At 38.5% G+C, this 12,968-nt stretch overlaps 1 protein-coding gene across 1 annotated transcript; it reads left to right on the top strand.

The window, feature by feature from the left end:
* Positions 1-4,677: 4,677 nt before the first annotated feature.
* On the top strand, positions 4,678-11,523 carry LOC123785143 (olfactory receptor 4C45-like). The gene is made up of 2 exons (XM_045786856.1): positions 4,678-4,729; positions 10,595-11,523. Exon 2 carries the CDS (start codon positions 10,603-10,605, stop codon positions 11,521-11,523), a length of 921 nt encoding a protein of 306 aa, XP_045642812.1. The 5' UTR covers positions 4,678-4,729; positions 10,595-10,602.
* Positions 11,524-12,968: the final 1,445 nt, after the last annotated feature.

The following is a 12,968-nucleotide window of genomic DNA, read 5'->3' as shown; positions in this document are numbered from 1 at the left end:
ATAGATAAATGGCACCTGTTTAACAGATGAACAGAATCTGTGTACCAAGGAACATAAAATTGTGGGGGAATGTGTAAGCTACTGACATTAGATGTGAAACACTGGAAGTATGACCTACTGGAACCAGGAAAAATACTTAAAAGTACAGCACAGGAAATGTTATTACATCTAATGAGTTTTTTCCACTTTGTGTCTGTATTCTTCTTCCTGCCAAAGAAACTTTTACAAAATTCCTTTTACTGCACTATCAATAAAATGCAGTCCTCAAGCAGAACACCTGGGACAGTAACCTGCTTCTCATTCCTTCCCAGTCCGTCCCCTGACATCAATCAATATTTCCTTTCTACACATTCTCAAGCATCGTTTAAAATGTAGCTTATAACATGGTCAATAACAAATTACATAGAAGAATGAGCCTACTATTCTTCAGTGACCACCAGGATTGGCCTCATTCAATAGGAAATAAGACTTCTGCAAACAAAGAATACCCCTCGGGATTATGTTCCCACAAAAATCTTTCAATATTTTTTTGCAGCTCAATTAGGCTTTTCTTGCATTATACAGTTATTTAAAATGTTTTTACACTTAATGGGGCCATTTCATACAGTTTTAACTTCTCTAAGACCAAATTCACCTTTTTTTTCTCAATCCAATTCCAAAGGTATTATACCAATCATGGGCTTCAAGTCAACATCCCAAAATATGTTTTCATCAATGAACTTACAAATCCTCTGTTCCACCAGGAAGCCATGCCAGGAAGATTAGTGTTTCACACCCCATAAAGCTAGTGAACTTACAGGGATCATTCTCTTTTCTTTCCCAACAAATTTTCCCATGCACCACACACTCCAGTTACTGGAATAGTGACTGGAGGCCACTGCTTATTAAATTCTGGATGCCCTCTGGTTTCTGGATATAATCTATTCCAGCCATCATATACAGATTTAGTTTTACACACAGGCTTCCAAGTATCATTGTGTTAACACTATCCACCTGCCACCCCTTCCCTAACAGGATCAACAGAGTCTTTTTCTTTTATCTGGTCATCCTAACCAGTTGAACCACAGGGAAGATAACATTGACAGAAAAATCTGTGGTATCAGCCCACCACAAAACAATAAAGACCACACTGTAAAATAACATCCTGCCATAATTGAAGCTTAGCATAACGTTCCTATAAAAACCTCCTCTTGGCCTTGGCCCTCTAGCACTCCTGGCCATTAGACTTTAAAGACGTCAGATTACATAGTGATTAAAACAGCCAATATGCTTTCCTACATAAGGGGCAGGTCTTTTACCATCAACAGTGATAGATATGGCATTCCATTTTAGCAATTACCTGCTTTCTCCACTCACTACAGCTTCCTGATTCCAAGCCAATTTCAATTCTATCTCCTGCAACACAGATCCATCTAGTGCCCCTTTTTGGGGGAGCAAATCTTTCTCATCATGATAAGCCTCTATGAACATTGTGTTGGATAGAACCAGTCTGAGAAACAGAGTACAGGCAAGCACTGAAGATCCAAGAAATATCCAAACAATCTCCCAAGAGCCCTTGTTCACACAGACAAGCAAGCTTCATCTTCAGCTGAACCACCAAGACAAGCATGAGATTAGTCTTGGCTTCAGGAAAGCTCAAGATGTTTCCAATAAGGTGTTTATGTCCTCTGGTCAAGTCACTTATGTCAGGTAAAAGCATCAGTAAAAAATTGATTCTTGGGGTCACCAGGGGAGTTCAGGACTTTGAAAAATACACCAAAAATCCCACCAGTCTTATCCTAACCAAGGGTCAAAACCCTGCAAACCAGAGATAAAGAAAGATTTTCCTGTGGAATAGTAAAATAATTCTGTCCTACACATTGTACCCTCTGACTCTTGATCAAGATTAAATCACTCATAATCATTCCTTCTCCTGCATATTTTGTACCATTTATAAAACAGGAAAAAACAGACCACATCCAAAGTGCTAATATCTTCTGTCATCAAATAAGAGACGGGTATGTTTTAAAGAAACATTAAAGTTAACCAAATATTCCACCATAAAATTATTCACAATCAAGGACAAGCTGGAGAACTATTTCACTTCCTCCCAATACCGAAAATAAAATTTTATGAAAAGTATCGAAATATTGATTCAATGTAACAATTAATTAATTATTAACTAATTTGTAGTTCCCGCTCTAACCAATCAGATTTCATTGGATGAGCATCAGGGAGATGTTAATTCAATTTCCTGATACATTTGATCATCAACATCAGTATTAAAGATATTGTTGACATCAAATTAATCCTACAAGTTACACCAGTATTAAACCAAGGAACATAGACATTTTAACTATGTTAATTCTTCCGATCCATGAGCACGGAATATTTTTCCATCTTTTTGTGTCTTCTTCATGTCTTTCAAGAGTGATCTGTAGTTTCTAGAATATAGATCCTTTACCTCTCTGGTTAAGTTAATTCCGAGATATCGTATGATTTTCGGTGCTATTGTAAATGGAATCGATTCCCTGATTTCTCTTTCTTCAGTCTCATTGTTCATGGATAGAAATGCAACTGATTTCTGAGCACTGATTTTGTATCCCGCCACATTACTGAATTGCTCTATAAGTTCCAGTAGTTTGGGAGTGGAGTCTTTTGGGTTTTCCATATAGAGTATCATGTCATCTGCGAAGAGAGACAGTTTGACTTCTTCTTTGCCGATTTGAATACCTTTTACCCCTTTTTGTTGTCTGATTGCTGTTGCAAGGACTTCTAGTACTATGTTGAATAATAACAGCGAGAGTGGGCATCCTTGTCCTGTTCCTGATCTTAAGGGTAAGGCTTTCAGCTCTTCCCATTGAGAATGATATTCGCTGTAGGCTTTTCATAGATGGTTTTTGAGATTGAGAAATGTACCCTCGATCCCTACACATCTGAAAGGATGCTGTGTTTTGTCAAATGCTTTTTCTGCATCAATTGAGAGGTTCATATGGTTCTTGACTCTTTTCTTGTTGATGTGATCTATCACACTGATCGACTTGCAAATGTTGAACCACCTTGCATCCCAGGGATGAATCCCACTTGGTCATGATGGAAAATCCTTTTAATGTACTGTTGGATCCTATTAGCTAGGATCTTGTTGAGAATTTTGGCATCATGTTCATCAGGGATATCAGTAATTCTCCTTTTTGATGGGGTCTTTGCCTGGTTTGGGGATCAAGGTAATACTGGCCTCATAGAATGAGTTTGGTAGTTTCCTTCTGTTCCTATTTTTTGAAACAGCTTCAGGAGAATAGGTATTATTTCTTCTTTGAATGTTTGGTAGAATTCCCCGGGGAATCCATAAGGCCCTGGACACTTGTTTTGGGGGGAGGTTTTTGATCACTGCTTCAATCTCTTCATAATTAATCAGTCTATTTAAATAATCAATTTCTTCCTGTTTCAGTATTGGTAGTTTATAGGTTTCCAGGCAGGCATCCATTTCTTCCAGGTTGCTTAATTTATTGCCATATAGTTGTTGATAATAGTTTCTAATGATCCTTCCTATTTCATTCGTGTTGGTTGTGACCTCTCCCCTTTCATTCATAATTTTATTAATTTGGGTCCTTTCTCTATTCTTTTGAATAAGTCTGGCCAGTGGCTTATCAATCTTATTCTTTCAGAGAACCAGCTTCTATTTTTGTTGATCTGCTCTACTGTGCTCCTGGTTTCTAATTCATTGATTTCTGCTCTAATCTACCCAGAGAAATCTACACTTTCAATGCCATCCAGATCAAAATACCAATGACATTTTTCAAAGAGCTGGAAAAAACAGCCCTTAAATTTGTGTGGAACCAGAAAAGACCCCAAATTGCCAAGGAATTGTTGAAAAGGAAAAACAAAGCTGGGAGCATCACAATGCCAGATTTCAAGCTGTACTACAAAGCTGTGATCACAAAGACAGCATGGTACTGGCACATATATTATATCTTCCTGGTAAATTGACCCTTTTATCATTATATGAAGTCCTTACTTGTGACAGTTTTCGTTTTAGAATTTATTTTATCTGACATAAGCTGTTTCCTCCTCCTTAGGATATTCTTCCTTTTTCCTGTTTCATGATGCTCTTAGACAATTCTGTTTAAATGTGTTGTAAGCTCACAAATCTAAGTGCCTGGTATATCTTACTGGAGCCTCAAACATTCACTCAACTGTTTCTGAAATATGACTACATTATTCTTAATTTCAAACGGAATTCACCTGATGTTTTATGGTCACCCAGAAACAAGGTACAAAAAACAACTGCAGCTTAGCCTCAGCAGCACAGGTGACTAGAGAAGAGACACAGGGCAGTAGCCTCTCATGAATTCAAGCCTCTGCCCTTCCTCTAGTCCACCTCTCATTCTCGCTTTCCTAGGGGAGAAAATACTATGGCAGGTGTTCAGAGAATACCAATCCATGTGCAATTACAGGGAAGGACCTACATTTGTAAACCTGTCGTTGTGTATATAGATGAGTGCATGTGTGAATGTGTGCGTGCATATGACTGTGTGTCTGAGTCTCTCAGAGGGTGATGAGGCTATGTGTTCATTATATAACTACTAATATGGCCCAACTTTAATTCTGAGTTCATCTACTTGGGGTTCCCATCAGTCTCACAGAAAACAATCCTGACAGAAATGATCTGCTTCATCAAAATTTATCTGCCACAATTGCAATCCCTGTACTATTCACAGACAAGTCAGTTATCCAGATGCCAAAGTGGATTCACAGAACAAATGAACAACATGACCAAATTCATCCTGCTTGGTCTGACACAGAACCCTGATGTGCAGAAACTCTTGCTCATTGTGTTAGTAGTCATCTACTTTCTCACCGTGGCAGGCAACCTACTCATTGTCGTGACAAGCACCACCACCAGAGCCCTGGGCTCCCCCATGTATTTCTTTCTGTTTCTCTTGTCTAACAATAAATTATTAGACAATAAAGTTATTTCAATGAAAAGCCATAATGTGTAAGTATTTAGGCACAAATGCATACTTTCAATCCAATCTATGTACTCAAAGTAGATTTATTATGATGAGAAATAAAGATCAACCAGAAATGAATGAGTTTTAAAGAATGAGAGAGAATTAATCTCAAAATTAATGCAGCCTTATTGCACAATTCCACAGGCATCATTTACACTGGAATCTGGTCTCTTCCTAGAGTAAATTATTTTCTCTGCCTAACGCCAAAAAGGGATACAAAATTCTTCCAGGTACAGCCATAGAGCAATATTGCACATGATTCCCAGGCAGAAAATAACTGGTGGAACACTTTTCTGTCAAAGACATACTATACACCACTTCACCACTGAAGTAGCCGTCATTATATGGATTTACACCTTAGCTAATAGAAACAAAACTATCTAGCAAAAAAGAGAGTTAATGATAATTGAGTAAGCCAGAAAGAAACAGTATGCATTCAAATTTGAACGACAGACTTCAGACCAATTGAAAGACAATGCAATGGGAAGTAATCTGAGATACAGACATAGTGCCATTCTAAGAGAAAGAACTCAAGGAAAAGGAGATCCAGATTTGGCCCAGGACAAAAGTTCTACAAAAGAAAGAGAGAAAACATGAAAGGATATCAATACCAAGAAATGAACAAAATTCAAGGGAAGGCAGTAAGAAAGGAAAAGAGGGACAGAAGAACTACAAGACACACAGAAAACAAAACGGCAAGACTAAGTCCTTACCTATAAATAATTACTTTATATGTAAATGGGTTAAACTCTCCAATCAAAAGACACAGTGGGATTACATGGATTTTTTTTAAATCCTACTCTATGCTGTCTCTAACAGACTCACTTAAGCTTTAAGAACACACATTGTCTCAAAGTGAAGTGATAGAAAAAAAAGATAGTCCATGTGAATGGCAACTGAAAGAGGGCAGGGACTATACTTATGTCAGATAAAATAAATTCTAAAATGAAAACTGTCATAAATAAGGACTTCAAAAAAATAAAAGGGTCAATTTACCAGGAAGATATAATAATTATAAGTATTTATGCACCCAACATAGAATACCTAAATATATCAAGCAAATATTAACAGATCTAAAGGCAGAAAGAGACAAAAACAAAATAATACTAAGAGACTTCAATGCTGAACTTTCAAAGACGGATACAACATATAGACAGAATATCAGTAAGAACCCAATGGACTTGAACAACTCTGTTAACCAAATGGACCTAACAGACACATACGGAACAGTCCATTCAATAGCCGTGCAATAGACAGGCATTCTTCTCAAGTGCGCATGGAAGATGATGCAAGATAGATTGTATGTTAGGTCACAAAACAAGTCTTGAAAAACTAAAGAGGATTGAAATCATACAATGTATCTTTTCTGAACACAATGAAGTGAAACAAAATCAATAGCAGAAGAAAAACTGAAAAATTCATGAATACATGGAAATTTAATAACACATTATTGTGCAACCTATGGATCAAAGAAGAAATCAAAAGGGGACTTAGAAATATTTCAAAACCAACAAAAATTTAAACATAGACATAGACATTCCCACAAAGAAAATAATAAATGAAAAAACAATAAATGAAAAGATGCTCCACATCACTAATCATCAGGGAAATACAAATCAAAACCACAATGAGATATCATTTCACATCTGTTAAAATGGCCAGAATCAAAAATATAAGAGATGACAAGTATTAGTAAGGATGTGGAGAAAGGGAACCCTGTTCACTAAGGGTACGAATGTAAATTCGTACAGTCACTATAGAAAACAGAATGGAGGTTCCTCAAAAAATTAAAATAAAATACCATATGAGCCAACAATCCCACATCTGGGTATTTATCCAACACTACTGAAATCAGGATCTCAAGGAATTCTTGGCCCTCCTATGCTCATTTCAGCATTATTCCCAATAGCTAAGATGGGGAAACAGCCTCAACGACCATCAGCAGATGCATATCCTTAAAACAACAGTGTAGTATATATAGACATGGAATACTTTTCAGCCTCAAAAAGGAAGGAAATCATGTCATTTGTGACAACATGGTTGAAACTTGACAGCATTACTCTAATTAAAATAAGCCAGTGATAGAAGAAACACTGCATAATTCCACTTAAATGAAATCTTTCAAAGAGTCCAACCCAATGAACCAGAAAGCAAACTGTGTTTTCTGACTGGGGGACGGAAGAAATGAGCAGTGATTGTTTAAAGGATATGGACTTTTAGAATGGGAAGATGAAAATTCTGGAGATACTTGGTGGTAATGTTTGCACACAATGTGAATGCACTTAATAACACTGAACCATACATTTGAAAATAGTTATGGGTGCCTGGGTGGCTCAGTTGATTAAGTGTCTGCCTTCAGCTCAGGTCATGATCCTGGGGTCCTGCGATCAAGCCCCTGGTCCTGTTCCTGCTCATCAGGGAGTCTGCTTCTCCCTCTCCCTCTCACTGTTTCTATCTAAAATAAATATATAAAATCTTTAAAAATTAAAAAAATGAAAATGGTTAAAATGGCATATTTTATATTATGCGTATTTTACCAGATTAAAAAAAAAAAACAAGGGAGAAGAACAGACTGTGAGTGAGCAAAACTATTAACTGTTAAGGAGAGGGCTGAAGGCACTCCTTCCATTTGGGGTGCAGGACTTTAGGAGTGTATCACTTACCTTACAGGTAACGGTTAATTTTTTTTCAAGGTGATTTGTGCAGGACTTCATCCAGCTCCTCCACACCTCAGAGACTGAGGGAGAGAAGATTACAGTGGAGCCTCCTTTCTATACTGTTTCCATCCCCTACCTCTGAATGTCTTTACATATAATGCTTACATTGGTGTGATTTTCTCACTGCCTCCCATGTGGAAGCACTGCTCTTTACTGTAAATCTCCACAATTCCTTCTGTGTGGGATAGAGAGAAAAGCTATATTCCCATGAACACACCATGAGCATCTTTCGTCTAGATACACACACCAAAGGAAATTGATAGATCTATGACTCATAAATTACCCAATCTCGGTAGCTGAGAATTCTGCCATCTGAGTCTCCTTTGTCAGCCACTAACAAAAATGTCAGTCTCCCAGAGTAACATGGCACATGACCTTGAAAACTGGCACTTCCATTCTCAGGACAACCACATTAGTTAGAACAGACAGGTTTTCAGAGAGAAATCCAATCTCTGAACTCCGACCTATGCCTACAACCACCCCCTACCCTATGCCAGGCTCAACAATGTCAAAATGAACAACAAAGCCCTATCAGGAAGCTTTCCAACTTTTTAACCAAAATATCATCCCAAACTATACCCACAGACACGTGTTTCACCAAAGTGCAACTGCATTTCTAAAACTGGCCTCTAATGATGCTTGTGGGGGCCAAGTAGGAGCAAGTGAAAGACGGTGGCTGACGCTTCCAGCAAAGATTCCAACAGGACCAATTACTAATCCTCTGAGGACTTGAGAGGTCAATGCATTACCAAAGTCTATTTAAGTATTTCTCTAGCATCTATGAAGAAAGAATTACAGGATATTTAACGAAATGACAAAGGCAGAGCATATACCAACAAGCTTAAGATTCGTACGGGAGACACTGCTCCCAAGATAAGGAGGTTAAAAGGAGGAATAAAAAGAATTCTCTCCACACTCTCATGGACTTGTTGGGAAACATACACTTGGCAGGATTTGAAATATATATATATCCAACCAAGTGGGTCTGATGCACTTCTACGTTTCATAGTTCCATATACTAGTGTTTTCTGATGTGAAGTTTTTTCTTTTTTGCCATTAATTTTACTTTAAATATGGCTCTGAGATCTGAAGATGTGTCTACACTTTCATAAGAGGCCAAGAAAGTGAGTAGAAATTAAATCCTAGAGAATTGAAGTTTCCTAACTGAAACAGCTCATTTCTGGGTACGTTCAGACTGACAATGAGAGCCAAAATAAGCAAAAATGACCAATTCTGGAGGAGTTGTCTGAGAGAGAATTGCAGTGCCAATTGTTAGTTGACAGACTGTATTTGCAGCTGTGGGGCTATGCCCTCAGCCGAAGAAAACAATGACCGGGTACAATCTGAAAACCGTGGAATCCACAATCAACTAGATCCAGGTCGGTAATAACTAAATCTTTTGCCCCAAATTTTAAACAGATTAACTTAATTTACCCAAATTATTTTCACCAAATACTTTTTTTTTAAGATTTTTTATTTATTTATTTATTTATTTATTTATTCGACAGAGAGAGACAGCCAGCGAGAGAGGGAACACAGCAGGGGGAGCGGGAGAGGAAGAAGCAGGCTCATAGCAGAGGAGCCTGATGTGGGGCTCGATCCCAGAACACCGGGATCACGCCCTGAGCCGAAGGCAGACGCTTAACCGCTGTGCCACCCAGGCGCCCCTCACCAAATACTTTTTATAGCTAGATGCAGTGAACTGAAGGTGATCTGCTTCTCTAAAGATGAATCGGAACATGATGACAGGAACACATCAGTAGAAAACAGGTCTGTAATCCTGCTACACAAGATGCTGCTGAGAAATAAGTTCACTGTTATAACACTGTGACGCACATGGACGCCGAAGTAGACTGCATCGGTACGTTTCTACACGTGATTATTTGAAACTGTTTCCCTTTTCATGACTTCCATACCGCCACACGGAGGTTGGAATTTGTGCATTAAATCTATTAAGGACGATGAAGCACGTAGTTCCACCCATAGCAGCCGTGGACAGAGAAGAAACCACTAAAGAGACTGAGCTTCCGGGAAACAAAAGATACTTTCCTAACCTTCACTGAAGCTGAAAGGCCATGATGCTGAATGCTGTGTCCAGAAACTTTTGAGGAACAATATGTCATTATGGTTTTTTGGCAGGGATAGGGAAAGGAGAAAGTGAGGGGGAGAAGGAATAAAATAGCCTATGGTCATGTGTAACATGTGCTCACTACTGGAAATCCATGTACAGATCATTCAATCAAAGAATACATTCTGGTATATATTCATTATTCCACCAATTAGCAATGAAAACTTCAAGTTTATCTTAATTGATTAAACTTATATCAAAATAAAAATTATATTATCTTAGATAACATTTCTGTCTCAATAATAAGAAATTCAGGGAAACTTCATGACTCATTTAATTCCACTTATAAAATGTGACTAGGATTAGAGATGTATTCTGGAGCATTATTCTTTTTCTTTAAAGATTGATTGACTGATTGATTATTAGAGATCACACGAAGAGGAGGAGAAGCAGAGAGAGAAGCAGACTCCCATCTGAGCAGAGACCCTGACCCTGGGCTCAGTCCCAGGACCCTGGGACCAGGGCCTGAGCCAAGGGCAAACACTTCACCTACTGAGCCATCCAGGCGCCCCTATTTTGGCTCTTGTAACATATTGTCACTGTTCAATTTGTATTAATAAGAGAAATTTAACGTCTTTCTGTTCTTTTTTACAACAATTTCCAAAGTGGTTGAGGTGAGTGGAAGGAGTGGTTCCATCAATCCCAGAGGCCTGGACTAAAGAAGTGATAGAAGATTTCAGTGTTGAATTAAAACCACTACTCAGAATTTCTGTGATCTTTCCAGATGGAACATGTGCTCATAACCCAAGCCGACTCCAGGGAAAGGATGAGCAATGTCACCGAATTCATTCTGCTGGGCCTGACTCAGAATCCAGAACTGCAGAAATTCTTATTTGCTGTGTTTTTAATTGCGTACTTGATCACACTGGCAGGTAACATGCTCATCTCGGTCACCATCTTCATCAGCCCAGCCCTGGGTTCTCCCATGTACTTTTTTCTGTCCTACTTGTCTATTTTAGATGCTTTCTACTCTTCTTCCATTGTACCCAAAATGATCTTTGACTTGATCTCTGACAAGAACACCATATCTTTCAATGGCTGCATGACTCAGCTCTTTGCTGAACATTTCTTTGCTGGAGCTGAGATCATTGTATTAGTTGTCATGGCCTATGACCGCTATGTAGCCATCTGTAAGCCCTTGCACTACATGACCATCATGAGCCGACCTGTCTGTGCTATCTTGCTGGGAATGGCTGGGATTTTAGGCTTTCTTCATGGAGGGATACAGGTTTCGTTCATGGTGCAGTTACCATTCTGTGGCCCCAATGTCATTGACCATTTTATGTGTGATTTAATACCTCTCCTGGAACTAGCCTGTACAGACACTCATATTTTGGGGCCCTTGATTGTTGCCAACAGTGGATCAGTGTGTTTTCTCATTTTTTCTATGTTGGTTGCTTCTTACATTGTCATCCTGTGCTCTCTGAGGACCCATAGCTCTGAAGGGCGTCGCAAAGCCCTGTCTACCTGTGCTTCTCATGTCACTGTTGTCATCTTATTCTTTGTACCTTGTTCATTTCTGTACCTGAGACCCATGACCTCCTTCCCTGCTGACAAAGCTGTGACTGTGTTTTATACCATAGTAACGCCTATGTTGAACCCTTTAATTTACACCCTCAGAAATGCAGAAGTGAAAAATGTCATGAAGAAACTCTGGGGGCAAATAATGAAAATTGGTGATAAATGAATCTTGGGATTAGAGTATTTACATAAAAACATCTAGTGAAAATTTAGAGAGATTTATTCCCATTTTTAGTTGATTAAAATTGGGACAGTCAATTACCTGTCTGGATCAGTTTTCTTCACGGGCATATATATTGTGGGCAGGACCAACATACCCATTAAGGCAAAGTAGGCATGGTACCTAGAGGCCACAATAATTCTAGGAGCCCTTGAAATGGTTAATTCTTTTAAAATAAGAAGAAATAACGAATATAATCCAAATACAACTTGCAGTACAGTCATCTTTATACCAGTGCATTCATAATATATAATTTTAATATTTTTAATGGAGGAGAAGGACTCAAGAGGACAAAAGTAGCAAGGGGCCACAAAAGTCATAATGTTGCCCCGATTGTGGGTATGAAACAGATAAGCACCAAAATTCTTGAACACTCTTTACACCCTGCACTACAGCTAGAATGAAGTTTTATTTTAAAAGAGTAAAACTATATATGCAAAAACGTATAGAACACCAAGGAGTCTTCAATCCCAGGAAGAGAACACTTCCACACAAAGGTACTTTTTAAAAATCACATCACCACCATTCCCTGTAGTATCCAATTATCTACAGAAAGAATTAGAGGCAGCATTGGCTGATGCAAAAGAAATATAACTGATCAAGTCTGTAGAGTTAAGGCAGAAAATATCTGTATGTTAAAGTTGTGTTTTAGACGTGGACAAAGGAAGAATCTAAACAGCTGGGGCAGGAAATAACCAGTGATGTAAGAACAAGTCTGTGTCACAAAACTGAACAATGACCATGGATCTGGATTACAGAAAATTCATAACATGTACATAATGAAATTCTAGGAGAGATTCAGAAATAGTCAGATGCTTTGAAGTCAGAGATTAAGAGCTTTTGATCAAATAGGCTTGATTTCTCATCCTGTCTCCTGCATTAATTAGCCTCCTTTATATAAGTTGCTTCGTCTGTCTACAGATTTTTTTCATCTGTAAAATGGAAATAGCATTACATAGTCTCCTAAGTTGTAAGAATTAATTGATTTAGATTGAAAAAATGAATCAGCTAAAAATTAGTGAAGTTGCTCAGACAGGTTTCAGCCTTCAGCGATGTCACCGGCACAGAAAGTATGCCAGAGACAACAGCTGCTGACAAGAGGAGCCCAAGAACACCACCACAAACCATCATTCACTAACCAGGATCACAGGAGGACCAAAATCTGTGCCAGCCTCACTTCACTTCAAAATAAGTCATAAAAGGTATCTGCGTATGAGTAGGGACAACATAGCGGTGAGTTACTATCTCTGCAAGGAAACAAATGGGACCTGTGAACAGATCTCTGGACACTAAAAGCTAGCCCCCCACCAACTCCCTCGTCTGGGATACAAATGCCCTTAAACGTTTCTGCAGTAACAAATGGGGGACCTGGTTGGGGCAACTGTGAGATA

Source organism: Ursus americanus, chromosome 24, assembly GCF_024610735.1.
Source record: "Ursus americanus isolate L20-20 chromosome 24, mUrsAme1.1.p, whole genome shotgun sequence".
In the NCBI taxonomy this organism is placed as follows: domain Eukaryota; kingdom Metazoa; phylum Chordata; class Mammalia; order Carnivora; family Ursidae; genus Ursus; species Ursus americanus.
This window is presented reverse-complemented; position numbering and strand designations above follow the sequence as displayed.